The sequence below is a fragment of the Lactuca saligna genome, chromosome 1, assembly GCF_052625555.1.
Source record: "Lactuca saligna cultivar CGN05327 chromosome 1, ASM5262555v1, whole genome shotgun sequence".
Lineage (NCBI taxonomy): Eukaryota > Viridiplantae > Streptophyta > Magnoliopsida > Asterales > Asteraceae > Lactuca > Lactuca saligna.
The window spans coordinates 151,665,613-151,682,338 of record NC_136417.1 but is presented as its reverse complement, the minus strand read 5'-3'; the positions used below and the strand labels follow the sequence as shown (position 1 = coordinate 151,682,338).

The following is a 16,726-nucleotide window of genomic DNA, read 5'->3' as shown; positions in this document are numbered from 1 at the left end:
ATTCACGTAAAGTTTGCCACTTTACGTGATGGATGGATTGTAGGAGGCTAGATCTATGTTTTGGATCAATTGCACGGCCTGGAATGCTTCTGTATGGATTCAGACCGGTGGTACTCGGCGAGTCACATGGGTGGACTCGACGAGTTGCTTGAAGATGAGTTGGAACTCGACGAGTTGGATGAACAACTCGGCGAGTCTGTTCTTGGACTCGCCGAGTCTTGTCGAAGAGTCCCAATATTTTGTGGTTAAGTCGAGAATTGGTGAGTCAAGGGATGACTCGGTGAGTTGGGTGCGAGTGGACTCAGAGTTGTTGGACTCGACGAGTCTCGGGTGACTCGGCGAGTTAGGTCACGGATTGAGGGAAGTTCTGAGCATAGGGACTCGGCGAGTCATCGGGTTGACTCGGCGAGTAGAGTCAGTCAGGGGTTGACTTTGACTTTGTCCAAGGTTGACCAGTTGTCTTCCAGGAGTATTTTGGTAATTAAGGGTATATATTGAGTTGAGTGTTTTGGTGTTTAGTGGAGGAGTTCGTGTCGAGTTTGGAGCAGTGCGATCTTATCCTTTCAGCTGGCAGTTTTGAGGTGAGTTATCCTCACTATATCAACATGGTCTAAGGCACCAAGGCCGACCCTTTTATCGGATTGAGATCCGGGTATCTGTTGTTATGTTATTGCTTTGATATGTTTGCATCCTGGTAGTTAGGATGGTATTCGTTATAGACCTGGTTAAGGTCGGTATCCTGGTAGATAGGATGATGCTATGCTAGTGACCGGTTAGGTCGATATCCTGTTAGAGTATGTTGTGTTATGTGATCTGCTAGATCGGTTTGCCTGAATATGAAACGTTATGTGATTGTATGTTTATGTGCACATAGTTGTTTGGACTGGAGTTGGGTTGAGGTGGGTCCTGCTTCGTGCTGTAGGCCAAGATACCCAGGGCGGACCGGTTATTCCGAAGGCCCAGCTAGCGGTCCGGATAGGCTGTAGGCCCCACGAGGGCGGACCAGACGTGCCGAGGCTCGGAGAGTGGACCAGGCCGACTGAAGGCCCGTTGCGGGCGGACCAGTCATACTGTAGACTCAGAGAGTGGACCAGGTGAGTTGAAGGCCCAGTACGGGCGGACCAACCACACTGCAGACTCGAGGGACATGTTTGGACACGGAGGGTGGACCAGGTGGACAAAAGGCCCTACAAGGCGGATCAGTCCCACAGTAGACCCGATATGCATGGCTGTTCTGTGATCCGTTTTGAGATAGCATGATATGTGTATGTTATATGTGGTTGGTATTTTAGGGGTATCTCACTAAGCTTTCGGGCTTACAGTTATGGTTTAATGTTTTTCAGGTTCTTCAGGAGACTGTGGCAAGGCGAAGGCGTGATCGTACCGATCCTCATGATTTTGTAGTAATGAGATTCTGGGAATACTCTAAATGATTTGTATTGAAAACCTTTTTGTAATAATTTAATGAAATCGGGTTGTTTTTGAAAAATTTAAATTGGTTGGATTTTTCGGTTGTTACAAGTTGGTAAGTAGAGTCAGTCAGGGGTTGACTTTGACTTTGTCCAAGGTTGACCAGTTGTCTTCCAGGGGTATTTTGGTAATTAAGGGTATATATTGAGTTGAGTGTTTTGGTGTTCAGTAGAGGAGTTCGTGTCGGAGTTTTGAGCAGCGGGATCTTATCCTTTCAGCCGAAAGTTTCGAGGTGAGTTATCCTCACTATATCAACAGGGTCTAAGGCACCAAGGCCGGCCTTTTTATCGGATTGAGATCCGGGTATCTATTGTTATGTTATTTCTTTGATATGTTTGCATCCTGGTAGTTAGGATGGTATTCGTTAGAGACCTGGTTAAGGTCGGTATCCTGGTAGATAGGATGATGCTATGCTAGTGACCGGTTAGGTCGATATCCTGTTAGAGTATGTTATGTTATGTGATCTGCTAGATCGGTTTGCCTGAATATGAATTGTTATGTGATTGTATGTTTATGTGCACATGGTTGTTTGGACTGGAGTTGGGTTGAGGCGGGTCCTAATTCGTGCTGTAGGCCAAGATACCCAGGGCGGACCGGTTATTCCGAAGGCCCAGCGAGCGGTCCGGATAGGCTGTAGGCCCCACGAGGGCGGACCAGACGTGCCGAGGCTCGGAGAGTGGACCAGGCCGACTGAAGGCCCGATGCGGGCAGACTAGTCATACTGTAGACTGAGAGAGTGGACCAGGTGAGTTGAAGGCCCAGTGCGGGCGGACCAACCACACTGCAGACTCGAGGGACATGATTGGACACGGAGGGTGGACCAGGTGGACTAAAGGCCCTACAAGGTGGACCAGTCCCACAGTAGACCCAATATGCATGGCTGTTCTGTGATCCGTTATGAGATAGCATGATATGTGTATGTTATATGTGGTTGGTATTTTGGGGGTATCTCACTAAGCTTTCGGGCTTACAGTTGTGGTTTAATGTTTTTCAGGTTCTTCAGGAGACTATGGCAAGGCGAAGGCGTGATCGTACCGCTCCTCATGATTTTGTAGTAATGTGATTCTGGGAATACTCTAAACGATTTGTATTGAAAACCTTTTTGTAATAATTTAATGAAATCGGATTATTTTTGAAAAATTTAAATTGGTTGGATTTTTCGGTTGTTACAAGTTGGTATCAGAGCCTTGGTTTGAGTGAATTGGGGAAACACTTGTGTGACTCCAGTCTCAAATCGATGAGGGTTTTCAAAAGAGAATTTAAAATGGTTTTCAAAATAAGTAAAGGAGGACATGGAGGTACGATCAGCCGGAGCCAGTAAGTAACCCAAAAATACCATACATGATATTTGTTTTATTGAGCTTTGATAGAGCAGCATGCTAGAGTTAGGCTAGGGATCTTCAGGATTTCTTGATGTGTTGCCTGATTTATGATGCCTGCTAGCCTAGGGTTTTCTTGTGAGAGATTTCTAGTGTTCCTCTAGTTGTGAGGATAGAGCGTTGTTATGTATGTTTTCACTAGGGTTTTGTGGAAGTACTTCATACAAATATGGGTAGGTGTGGAAGGTAGTATGGGCCCGTACTACTGAAAGCACAGGACCCATACGCGAATCAGGGAAACTATGACCTCTAGGGTTGGGTTGAGAGTTGGTTCCCGGGATAGTGGGAAGTGTCTGAGACTTTGGTGGTTTATTTTCAGTATGGAGATTTTAGGGCATGTTGGGAGTGGATCCGGGTCAGGATCAGGAGCAGGAGAGGGAGTTCCGGGTGGGTCCGTACCGCCCGAGGTTGCCGGTCAGATGACTACGCGCGAGTTGGATGCGAGGATTCGTGAGATCCTGCATGATGAGGTTGCTGCATTGTTTCGCGCTGAGCTGTCAGAACTATTTGGGTCGATCAAGACTGCCATGGTGGAGTATTTTGATGAGCATTATGCGGCTCTCATGGAGATGGCTGCCGCAGCGGCTACAACGGCTATAGCGGCGACAGGGGGAGGAGCTAGTAGAGGTTTTCAGTATCGGGACTTCGATAATACGAAGCCTCCCACCTTTGATGGAGTTCAGGATCCGATCGTTGCTATGAGATGGTTATCAGACGTGGAGGGATGTTTCTTCACGTGTTCATGCCCTGCTGATTAGAGGGTGAGGTGCGCTCTGAACCTGTTAAGGCTCGGGGCAAAGGATTGGTGGAGGTTGACCACGGGGTCATATTCGGATGCCCAGAGGGCTGCGGTTTTTTGGGAGCAGTTCAGAGAGATGTTCAGCACTCGTTATGTTCCGTAGGTCGAGAGGGAGAGGTTGGCTCAGGAGTTCCTTGAGCTGAAGCAGGAGTCGGATTCGGTGATGGAAATCACCAGGATGTTTACTGAGAGGGCGATGTTTTTCCCTGAGTTCGCTTTGGAGCAGGCTCAGATGTCCTGATATCTGAGTATGCTAAAGAGAGACATCAGACAGTTTGTGTCCGCGCAGAGGTGCGAGACCTTGTTGGAGTTGCAAGAGGCCGCCAGGCGGCGTGAGTTAGAGATTGAGTTGCAGTTGCGTGAGCTGAGGCAAGCTCCGGTTCAGTCGCAGCTGGCGACAAAACGGTCTAAGACCATTGATTCCAGGATAGGAGGTCAGGGCATCCACGTTTGCGGAAAGTGTGGGAGGGGTCACGCTGGAGTTTGTCAGTCCGGTGGTACATGCGGCAAGTGCGGAAAGGAGGGACACTATGCGAGGGATTGTCGGCAGTCAGTGCTGGTTCGGGATTTGAGGATATGTTATCATTGTCATCAGGTTGGACACTTGAGGGTCAACTGTCCACAACTTGCTGCAGGACCGGTGCAGGCTCCAACACCGGCCACGTTGAGGATCACAGGTGGAGGTCAGGGTGGAGCGGAGCCCCCAAGGGCTTAGGTTCATGCTTTTCAGCTTGCAGTGGAGGAGGTTCGAGCAATGCCGAATGCAGCTGCGGGTATGTTTCTTTCTTGTTGTCTTGTTTATTATGATTATTGTGGAGTATCGTTTATCTGCTAGTCTCATTGGGTGGTTTTCGTTTTAGTATCCGTTGATCCTTGAGGGTTTGGCATGGGTATGGGTTAGTATTTCGGGTTTTCGCTGGTTATCTTTTGTGAGGATTATTGGTGGATGCGGCGTTGGTTTGAATGTTGGGTAGCATCTACAGTCTGAGGAATGGATATTTGAAGATTGGGTTCCTTTCGAGCGGGATGATTGGTGTGGAAATGTGTTTTTGCGAAGGTTGCTAGTGCTAGTGGGAATCAGTTTGAGTGTAAATGTGGGTTTTGTGCAAGGTTATCTTGGGAGGTCGGTGATAGCGATTGGGGGGTTGGTAGTCAGTGCCTTAAGTGGGGGAGAATTGGAGAGTTCTCCGGAGGATTGACGAGTATGAAAGGTTGTTTACCTGCATGGAATACAGTAGTGTCTCGGTCAGCCAAGGGCATTGGTTGGTATGAGTAAATGGCAGGCGTGTGGGGCGGGATACAGACCAAGAGCTTGATTGTGCAGGGCCTGGGATCAGGTCGGGATCGAGTATGTATGATGGAGATAGAGTTCGGAACCCCTAGGGGGCTAGGACAGTATGCATGGGAGGTTTTCCCGGAGAGGTAACTCGGAATGTTGATTGCTAGTTGAGCGGTCCGGATAGACTGAAGGCCAATGGGCATACCAGTCAGGCCGAAGGCTCAGTGAACGGTCCAGCTAGACTGAAGGCCCTGGAGGGTGGTCCAGGTCTGCTGAAGGTTATGGGAGTGGTCCGGTTTGACTGAAGGCCCTGTAAGGCGGTCCAATCATGCTGAAGACTCTGCATGTGTTGTTAGATCGGTACGAGGTAATGGATTGGGTATGTCGCGATATGTTAGCGTTGTAAGGTCTGGCCCCGGATATTGATCGCAATCAGTGGAGGTAGTGCATGGACTTGAGAGTCTTCTCGGGTGGACTCAGAGTATGTACGGTGCATGGGATAGCGGTTACGCTATAAAGAAGTGGTGTAGCGTTGGGTGAGCACCGTAGTACTTTTCTTGGTGACAAGGCGGTCGAGTGGTTTTCCTTGGTAAGGAAAAAAGGGAGGAATGTAATTCCGAAGGGGAGTGCAAATTCACAGAAGTGAAAGCGGCAGTGTAGAGTTATGATCAGAGTGGTCCGACGGTGGTCATTGAGCAGCGTGTGCGGCGGCGGTTTGGGATGACATCATGAGGGGATGTCTGCTGGGGTCGCAGAAGGGAATTCCAAGGCTGTAAATTCAAGAGGCTCGTAAGGGATGCAGATATGGAGTTTTGGATTCCCAGCTTGATTTCGGTAAAGGATTTGTGTATCAGTGGTTCATCCTTAGGGATGTTTTGAGGGTCGTCAGAGTGATGGGTTTCCTAACCCGAGGGTGCTAGAGCTAGTTCAGCATGTGCATACGATTGCAAGAAGAGAACTCATGGGAGTTGATCTAAAGAGTGTGTCTTTCTCTCAGCATGGAATGGATAGAGTTGGACTCGGATTGGGAATCGGGTGGTGCATAGTTATTTATAGCTCATATGGGTCGAGTAATGGTTGTGATTTGGAGCAGTGTTGCATCATGAGTGCTACTCAGTTGTTGTGTGTGGTTATCAGGGGGTAAAGCCGGTGCCCGGTTTGAGACGGTGGTCAGGACACCTCAAGGAAGGAGAAAGTGAGTTCGAGTTTCGATGGGTATGCCTTGAGGGACCTGGTCCGGTTAAGGCCTGGTGGCGTATTGTGGGAGTATTTTTGGAGAAGAGTTGCCGTAGGCTTCAAGGACGAAGCCTAATTTAAGTGGGGGAGAATTGTAACACCCTGGAATAGCAAGAGTAGAGCTGAAGGACTAAAAGTGTAAATTTTTGAAGGGCAACTCGGCGAGTCCATGGATGGACTCGGCGAGTAGGGTCGCGACTTTGGTCGCGAGTCAAGTGGCCTACTCGGCGAGTCCAAAGATGGACTCGGCGAGTAGGTGCTGAGTGGAGAAAACCCTAAATCCAGGGGATGAGCCCTATTTAAAGAACATTATATCCTCTCCCTAGCCTCTTTGATCCCCCTTGAAGTCCAGAAACCCTAGAAAGCGTGATTGAAGAAGATTGGAGTGCATTTGGAGCTTGGGGAGGTGTTTGTTGAAGAAATCTTGAAGGAGAAGAGGCTTGGATCAAAGGGCTTTGCTTGGATTCGAGTTTCATTGCAGTTGGGGCATGCTTTTGAGGTAATATCTCGTTCTTGGGCTATCACTCATATGGATTCATCATTTTGGGGTTTATGGGGAGCTTATCTTTGTATGTTTTGGAGTTTGGAGGTTAGATCTGAGGTTGCTACCTCAGATCTGGAATATTGAAGGCCTAGAGTGCATTAAAGTCCCTGTCTTGAGTGCTTAGTGAAGCTATCATGTCCCAAACCATAGCTCTAAAGTGAATAAGGCCTAGATCTCTTTGGATTCACGTAAAGTTTGCCACTTTACGTGATGGATGGATTGTAGGAGGCTAGATTTATGTTTTGGATCAATTGCATGGCCTGGAATGCTTCTATATGGATTCAGACCGGTGGTACTCGGCGAGTCACATGGGTGGACTCGACGAGATGCTTGAAGATGAGCTGGAACTCGACGAGTTGGATGAACAACTCGGCGAGTAGGTTGAAGATAGCCTTAGACTCGACGAGTCTGTTCTTTGACTTGGCGAGTCTCGTCGAAGAGTCCCAATATTTTCTGGTTAAGTCGAGAATTGGTGAGTCAAGGGATGACTCAGTGAGTTGGGTGCAAGTGGACTCAAAGTTGTTGGACTCGGCGAGTCTCGGGTGACTCGGCGAGTTAGGTCGCGGATTGAGGGAAGTTCTGAGCATAGGGACTTGGCGAGTCATCGGGTTGACTCGGCGAGTAGAGTCAGACAGGGGTTGACTTTAACTTTGTCCAAGGTTGACCAGTTGTCTTCCAGGGGTATTTTGGTAATTAAGGGTATATATTGAGTTGAGTGTTTTGGTGTTTAGTGGAGGAGTTTGTGTCGGAGTTTGGAGCAGCACGATCTTATCCTTTCAGCCGGCAGTTTCGAGGTGAGTTATCCTCACTATATCAACAGGGTCTAAGGCACCAAGGCCGGCCCTTTTATCGGATTGAGATCCGGGTATCTGTTGTTATGTTATTGCTTTGATATGTTTGCATCCTGGTAGTTAGGATGGTATTCGTTATAGACATGGTTAAGGTCGGTATCCTGGTAGATAGGATGATGCTATGCTAGTGACCGGTTAGGTCGATATCCTGTTAGAGTATGTTGTGTTATGTGATCTGCTAGATCGGTTTGCCTGAATATGAAATGTTATGTGATTGTATGTTTATGTGCACATAGTTGTTTGGACTGGAGTTGGGTTGAGGTGGGTCCTGCTTCGTGCTGTAGGCCAAGATACCCAGGGCGGACCGGTTATTCCGAAGGCCCAGCGAGCGGTCCGGATAGGCTGTAAGCCCCACGAGGGCGGACCAGACGTGCCGAGGCTCAGAGAGTGGACCAGGCCGACTGAAGGCCCGATGTGGGCGGACCAGTCATACTGTAGACTCAGAGAGTGGACCAGGTGAGTTGAAGGTCCAGTGCGGGCGGACCAACCACACTGCAGACTCGAGGGACATGATTGGACACGGAGGGTGGACCAGGTGGACTGAAGGCCCTACAAGGCGGACCAGTCCCACAGTAGACCCGATATGCATGGTTGTTTTGTGATCCGTTATGAGATAGCATGATATGTGTATGTTATATGTGGTTGGTATTTTAGGGGTATCTCACTAAGCTTTCGGGCTTACAGTTGTGGTTTAATGTTTTTCAGGTTCTTCAGGAGACTGTGGCAAGGCGAAGGCGTGATCGTACCGCTCCTCATGATTTTGTAGTAATGTCATTCTGGGAATAATCTAAATGATTTGTATTGAAAACCTTTTTGTAATAATTTAATGAAATCGGGTTGTTTTTGAAAAATTTAAATTGGTTGGATTTTTCGGTTGTTACATGTACTGTCTCTTCCAACCTCTTATTATTCTTTTTTTATTGCTGAAAATTTGATTATATGTTGTTAAAATTTTAGTTCACTTTTTTTTCGTTTTTTTGTTTATTCTTGTTGAACTTATTTTTCGTTTTTTTATATTCAATAATGATAATTTCTTGATAAAATATCATTATTTTTTACTAAAATATCTTTATTTTTTTGTTGAAATATCATTATTTTTTACTGAATTATTATTAATTTTTACCGAAATGTTATACATTATTAAATTTTACGTATTAAAAAGCTATTTTCCGTTTATAAAATTAGTTTATTTTAATTTTTTAATATCTGCAGCAGTATGCAGATGTTAAAAAAACAAACACACTTCTTATTACAGTCTGCAGCCGTTTGGTCCACCTCTTCTACTGCAGAGGGTTGCAGACGTGGTCCACAGACTTCATGAATTTTGCTTCAGAAAATCAAACAGCACCTAAGCGTAACCATGAGTACGCCCATCGTACTTAAGGGATTGATTATGCAACATTTAAAATTTTCAAGGGCTTCCAAGGTAATACTTGATTTGGAGTGTTACACATGGAAAAATCTTTAAATTTTTCTATGAAAATTTGAGAATGTCCATATGGTGCAAAAATTATCAAAAATGGTTTATCACATTCATAATTGTATTTTATCATTTATTTCTCTTCAATAAAAATAAAATCAAAATATACAGAAAATAGCGATAAAATTCATGCAAATTCATAAATTGTTTTTAATCAATGTATAAGTCATCTCAGAATTTTCCCAGAGTTTATTGACCTTGAAAGTTATTTTATATGAATTATTGCTCTGTTTTCTTGCAAGAATTACAATAATTCGAGAAAAATGAATTCTTTTCTAAAAATTTTCAGATCATCTTATTATACTACTAAGATTCTGGGAAAAATCGGATTTAGACAGAAAATAAGTTTTATATATTTTGTTCATTAAAGTGTTTTACAAACATATTTGAAGCCTTTAACAAGATACCTTGATAATCTTGCATCTAAGCTTAAAGATCATCACATCCATGTTGGTTTAAGGACCATGTATGAGTTCGAAAAGTTTAAAATTCATTTTTGAAAGAAAACTTTGGTTCATGTTGTGATTTCTCCATCACAACTAGTATAAAAGTGTGTTATTTTGATTTTGACTTAGGTTTAGGTCATGGGACATCACCATTTGCAACATGCATAATGTTCTTGGTTGAAATCCTACCAACATCATCATCAAAACCATAAGTATGTGTGCATGTATATGAACTTGGCATGTAGAAGGTGTAGAAGTTGAAGAAAAACAAAAAAATCATGTAAGTATGAAGGGAGATTTGGGTTTACCGTTAAGAATAATTTCAAATGATGAAGATTTTTTAGAAAAATGGTATTCTTACTGCCAAAATTGCGCTAGTTTGATAGAGGGAAAAAGAGAAAATGGTGCTTTGGAGGGGTGGTGATGAAAGATGAGGGAAAGAGATGGAGTGTTAGAGAAAATGAAAGAAAGAGTGTAACTTTTGTTTAAATCAGTAACTTATATATATATATATATATATATATATATATATATATATATATATATATATATATATATATATATGTATATATATATATATATATATATATATATATATATATATATATATATATATATATAGAGAGATATATATATATATATATATATATATATATATATATATATATATATAGAGAGAGAGAGAGAGAGAGGTTTTTCTCCTTTTCTTTTATTTTTTTAAATAAATTTCCCCAATCTATATAAAATGTGCATTTTTATATAAGATTTGTTCATTACTCTTGGATTTTTTGCTTACAAAAATAAAATTAACGTTAATAAAATAAATTAATTTCTTAGATTATATTTCCACATTTTTAAATATGTTAAGATGACATTATAAGCTTCATAATCATTTTTTTTTATAGAATTTTGATGCTAAATTTGTAAAATTTAGGCTTTGAGCTTTCAAGATTTTAAGGAGTTTGTAATCTTTAGGTATCAAAATAAATTGAAATTTTCAAACTTCAAATCATTTTGGAGTTTCATAACTCTTTCCTAATTAATAGTAATGTTTGTAATTCGTTTTTATCAGTTTATTGTCATTATAAGTAGTGGTTTTGTGATTCAAATGAAATGAAAGAATGAAAATATACTAGTCTTGGTTTTCAACTTGACTTAAAATTCCTACGAAACTCATTTTTCTATTGCTAAATACATTATCCTTCTATTCTATTTGTTTTCAAATCTCTAGTAGGTCATAACTTAACTTCTAATTTCTAAATCTAAAATATGGAATGTACGGGAACTGAGTTTAGTCAAATCTATAACCCACAGTTATCACACTAATGGTGTTGTTTGAAGCCAATGAAAGCCAAACTATATTGAAAATAGTAAAGTTTGAAGATTTTTGCAGCTCTTCAACCAATCAAAATTATGGTACGACTTTATTGCATTTAAATTTATAATATATTACTTACTAATTGTGATAAATTTTTAGTCCTTTCAATGTAGCCCATTAGAAAATCACAATGTTCCAAGAGAACCGTTTAAGTCACATGTTAGCACTGAAGGGAGAAAGTAATAGGCATAGTCTGAACAAAAAGTCAAACTGCTAGAAACTGTGCATATAAAACGTCTGAAAGCTAAAACCTCCATTTACCAACATTAACAAGCAACTAATCTCTAATTGCTAAAACCTACTGATGAAATTACCAATCTAACACCAAATTACACAAACACGATAACAGTTTGCAATCTTAAACCCATAAACTTTGCCCATGATCCAAAATCCAACCATCTGCTTTTTATTAATCTTCCACAAAGAGCAAACGCTTATTCCTCAATCTCTCTGCAAAAACAAACAAGTGGATCAAATAACCATTCTCTGTAAAAAAAAATTATTACTAACAAATTATACGAGAGTTAATCGCATAAAAGACCTTATATTTTATATTTTGTGTTTTTTCCGGATTAAACCTCAAAAAAAACTGCCTGAAAAAGACCTTGTGAGAATTTTTTCGAGAAAAACTAAAAAGGTTGCGCGTAAATTTTGAAGCATTTAGAAGGTTGAGGTTTTTTTCGGAAAAAACACAAAGCTGAGTGTTTTTTTTGGAAAAAATGAAAAACACAAGGTCTTTCTAAGACAAAAAAACAAATTTGAGGGTTAATCCGAAAAAAACACAAAATATAAAAAAATAAAAAAATAAAAAAAAAAAATAAAAAAATTAGATTAATCCATTATATAACTAATTAATATTTTGGATTATAAAAAAAACACTTACTTGCATGATCTCTTATTATGTCCAAGCCCTTTACACTTCCCACACTGCAACTGCCTTTTCAAGAAATCCGACGGCCCGATCCTTCCAGCTGCCACTTTCCTAATCTTTGTCCTGCCCGGAGTCCGCATGGTGGGCGGCGGTGTCACCAACACCGCCCCATCCTCCGCCTCACTATCCACCAACCTTTCCACATTTGGAATCGGATGAATCGAGTCAGCATAAGTGGACTGATACGTTTCCACATGAAAATACCTCGAACAATGATCATACGGGCTCCGCCCATAAGATTCCAGCACAGCAATCGCATGACAGCATGGCAGTCCAGTCAGCAACCACCCTTTACAGCTACAATCCCAATTCTCTATATCCACAATATCCACCGTTTCACCGTACCTCACCTCGAATTTGCTCCCGTGGGACCGCAGGATCTGGACCGATCGCGCTTTTATGATCTCGTTTTTGAGTTTTTCTTCCATGGATGGAGTTAACCGAGTTAACCACTGAGTCGACTCGACTCGGCGAGTGTAGATGAGTTGCATCATTTTGCCTCGTAACTCGTCGATCATTTGTGTTATTGGTAACTCGTTCGCTTCCGATACCCATGAGTAGAATAGATGCCCGAAGTTTGAAGTCATGTGGTTGTACCTAAAAAAATAGCCACAAAAATAAATTAATAAATTAATCTTTTGGTCCTACCATATTAAATGAGTTAAATCAAGACTTTTCAAGAAAAGGACAGGTCCTTTTTTGTTTTTTTTTTTTTTTTAAAAACAAGACTAAAAAGCAAAACAATTATTTTAATCATATAAAATTATACCTTAGCCCACCAAAAAACGTATTGGCCCAATGTTCAGGTTCGCTTCTAATAACCCAATTATACGCTTCAGGTGAAATCGCTTTAATATCCTCCGTACATTTCTCAAACGCTTCAAGCTTCGGTGCATGCGCAGCAGCGTATAAATCCTCCACCATAAGCCTTCTCGCATCATGTGAAAAATGCCCTTTCAAATCCTTATTCAATTTTTCCGCCAAATACCCAAGACAATACGCGTGATAACACTCCCCACCAAATATCTCCCTCAAAGACTCCCTCAACCCCTTTTGAAAATCCGCCACAAACGTAATTTGCCCCGGCGTATGCACCACGAGCTTCAACTCCGTCAAAAACCACCGCCAGTTCTCCGCCGTCTCTTCGTCCACCACCGCGAACGCCACCGGAAACGCCCCGTCGTCACCGTCGGCCGCCGTGGCGGTCAACAACATCCCTTGGTAGCGCGAGTTCAACGGTGTGGAATCGAGGAAGAGCAACGGGCGGCATCCTTGTAAGAAACCGGAAATCGAAGCGTGAAAAGACACGAAAAGACGATGAAAACTCGAATCCTCTTTCGTGCTGAATGTGGCGAGAGATCCGGGATTCGTTTCCATTATTTTCTCACAAAAAAACGGGAGTTCGGAATACGCGTCTTTATACGATCCTAGAAGTTGTTCGCGCGCGTATTCTTTCGCCCTACGCGCTTGCGAGTAGTTTAAATCGATCCCGTAATCGCGTTTAAGTTCGGTCGCGATGTCTTTCGGTTTGATTTTCGGTGATTCTTTTACTTTTTCTTTTATTAAATTCCCAACCCAACTTCGTTTTGCGCGAAACGGTGCTTTTGAAGTGACACCTTGGCAATTATGAACGGGTCGCATTGTTTTGATGCAAACTAATTGAGTTGTGGAGAGTTTCGAGGCGTGGATTCTCCACGGACAACCTTCGGCTTTGCATTTTACGGTGACGCGTTGGTTTTCGTTTTTTTTGTAGACGAAGTTGAAGGCGTGGGCGATTGAGAATTTGCGGAGGGCTTCGCGGAATTCGGCGAGGGAATGGAATCGTTGGCCGACTCCGGTGATGAGATTCTCCCATTGCTTGGCAGCCATGCGTTGGTCGGAATCAATGACCGCCATCGGAAACGGATTCGCGGAGATCGGAACCGCTCCCGGAATGATTTCGGTGGTCGTTTCAATGTCGATTGGCTCGTTGAGCGCGATCGCGTTGTTCGAGGCCGGAATTGAGGCCGGAATTGGAGTCGCTTGAACCACTGCGGTTGTTTCCGTCGCCTTCTGTGGTGTCTTTTGCGGCCTACACAAAAAATTACATAGTAACAAAATTAGGTTTTGTTTTAAGTTAAAAACTAAAGAATTAGCAATGCACTTTCATTGATTTGTGTACTATTTAAAGTACTCTACATTCATTTCTTCCTATCACAACATTTTTATTTGAAGAAGCTACAATTTCATCAAAATATAAAGCACTTTTTACTTGCTATAATTGTTAATGTTTTTCAAAGTATATTGCTTTAATAAGAAAAAAAACTGAAACTAGGATGCTATGAAACACAGATAAATGAAATAAACATGCTTTTTATCTATTTATGTATTGATAAAATCCTACTTTTAACTCTTTCTAAAACATCATCATACTTTCAATTTTTTTTCTTTTCTTATCAAAGCATTGTAGTTTTACAAATCTTTCTTATCAAAACATCATACTTTGAAAAATATTATAAAAAACAAACCAATGAAAGTACATGGATATTTCTTTGATTAAACCCTATATATTACACAACAACAAAAAAAACATCATAGAAATTCATATCTAAAGTCAAATGAAAACTAGATTATAGATATAGGCAATTACCTCCGAGCTGGTTGTTTTTTCTTGACATTTTTACCCATAGGGGCTTCTTTCATAATAAAGACCTCAAGTTGATCTGCTTCTTTATAGTAATTCACCATTCTTTGAAAATCTTTATCTTTAGAAACAGTTATGAGATTCTTTTTGTTTCCAGGCAAGAAATACTTAACAACCATTCCATCTACAGTTGAATCAATAGTTTCTGCAATTTCTTGTTTGAAACCACTTAATTGCATATTTTCATCAAGATCAACAGCATATGCTTCACCTCCAGCATAAGTCATGGAACCATCATCATGGGTGTCAAAATCACCACCATATTGGCAAATTGCAATCATTTTCTTTGATGGAACTATCGCCATTTATGGCAATTTAGTTTGAAAGCAAACCTGAATGTTTATTTATCACCAAAAGGAAACTGTCAATTTAGAAACTTTAAAACAATAAGTGTAATTGAACCTTTTCGAGACATTGATTTGTTTCTAATTTCTTTCTAATACAACAATATTCATATCATTTAAGCCAAAAATTTCACAGAGATGTAACAGATAGATAGGTGATTTTAACAACAAACACCCAAAAAGTCTAAATCATACAACGATCAAAAGGAGATACAAAATGAAAGGTACCAAACACTATAAATTTGTAAAACAAGAAAGGCTAAAAACGAAACAGGTTAAAGAAAGACTCAAATGATCCAAAAATCCAAATCAAACAGGTATTTTATCCAGAATTTCATATCAGTGTATGCAGTGATATTACAAATTCTTGTGTTCATTCAAACTACATAAACTGAACCGACTGTTGCTCTATCATCTGCGTCGATTAAAGGGTACAGTAATTCTTGAAAATTTGTACAGCAAATCAAGTACAATCTTCAATTGAAATTGAATTCGTTTCAAATCGACATCTGGGTTTGTACCAATTCATGAACCATAAATTCATCAAATCTGAATAACCTTGACAGAAAGCAAATCCGCAGTTAACCTAAACTTCAAAATTCATATCAACAACTTACACCGAACCCTTTACAAGAACGAAGAGATGGATTACATGACATATAAAGCCCCACAACGAACTAAAGTTCGAGTATTTAGCATGATCAAACTGTTAGTGACTAAAAACCCAAAACACAAAATCACATAAGAACAGCGATACCAAATCAAAAAAAAAAAAAGTCAAACCCTAGAAATCTGATAAACAGAACACAAAAACCCAAATCCGAAACATCGCAATTACTCAAGATTAACACAATCTAGCTAAAATTGAGTCCAAAGACTCATCGGAACTCATGATGAGAACCCGATTGTGCGTTCATCCTTTTGTTTAAAGGTTTGAGATGGATAAAATAGAACGAATGAGAAAGAGTGGAAGGGGGGAAGTAAAAGAATACCTGGTAAAGAATAGGGTGAAAATACGAAACTTTTGAATGAAATTTTCTGGTCTGCCCTTGAAGATTGCAGGTAGGGCTAAGGGGGTTGAGAAGACGAGGAGAGAAAGAATGGGGGATAGAGAGAGAAAAGGGTTAGAGAAAGAGGGAGGAAGAGAGGCGCATCTATGGAAGCTTAGGGGGGTGCAATAGGGCAAACTATATTATATATACCTACCATCTAGAACCCTACATCTATTTTTCAATTCTATACCCTATTCGCAGCCGTTGGTTTCCTTTTGGCATTACTTTTGATCCCTTGATTGAATAAGAGTGCACGATACGGACTGGGGTTGCTACCACCTAACAATTTCTCATATCCCATCTTCATCCAAATTTATATCGCTATTTCGCAATTAATATTATGGACTTCTCTCGCTATAACTAAATTTAAAAGTTATAGTTTTTTATTTGTTATATATGTATGTTTGATAAAAGTATAATATAAATTATATTAAAAGAATTTGTCTAAAAGCTAAATATGAGATATAATAATTAAATAGTAGTAATTTTAGAAACTCAATAACTTTTTTAAACCTCACAGAAAATAACTTTTAGAATAGAAATTTTTGTTTAAACTAAAAACCTATATAGTCAAGCGAACCTTTTTGTTTGAATCGAACTTTTGTTAAAAAAAAATTTGCTGCCAAACATGTCATTAAATTGTTAATTTATTATTTTATCAACTTTAAACTTTAATTACATGATATGTTTAATAATTAATCTTTTTTATAAACTTATCTAATTTATTTTTATCTATATTTTTTTTATAATTTCTTTTTCAGTTTTATCTTTGTAAGATATTATACAAAATCTTTCTTTAATTGGTCGTTTTTGAAATACAAGTTATATTTTAATACGGAATTATACAATTATAT

The 16,726-nt window shown here is 40.6% G+C and overlaps 1 protein-coding gene across 1 annotated transcript; it reads right to left on the bottom strand.

Moving 5' to 3' along the window:
- Positions 1-11,056: 11,056 nt before the first annotated feature.
- LOC145045447 (uncharacterized) lies at positions 11,057-15,994 on the bottom strand. Its single transcript, XM_078993773.1, has 5 exons — positions 15,813-15,994; positions 14,423-14,808; positions 12,563-13,864; positions 11,746-12,390; positions 11,057-11,312 (listed from the first exon to the last, which is right to left on the bottom strand). Exons 2-5 carry the CDS (start codon positions 14,779-14,781, stop codon positions 11,297-11,299), a joined length of 2,322 nt encoding a protein of 773 aa, XP_078849899.1. The 5' UTR covers positions 14,782-14,808; positions 15,813-15,994; the 3' UTR covers positions 11,057-11,296.
- Positions 15,995-16,726: the final 732 nt, after the last annotated feature.

Coding starts and splice junctions, on each gene's coding strand:
- LOC145045447 (XM_078993773.1), bottom strand. CDS start 14,781: ATGGCGATAGTTCCATCAAAGAAAATGATTGCAATTTGCCAATATGGT. Junction 13,865..14,422: donor AAAAAACAACCAGCTCGGAG/GTAATTGCCTAT, acceptor TTTTTTGTGTAG/GCCGCAAAAGACACCACAGA. Junction 12,391..12,562: donor ACGTTTTTTGGTGGGCTAAG/GTATAATTTTAT, acceptor CTATTTTTTTAG/GTACAACCACATGACTTCAA.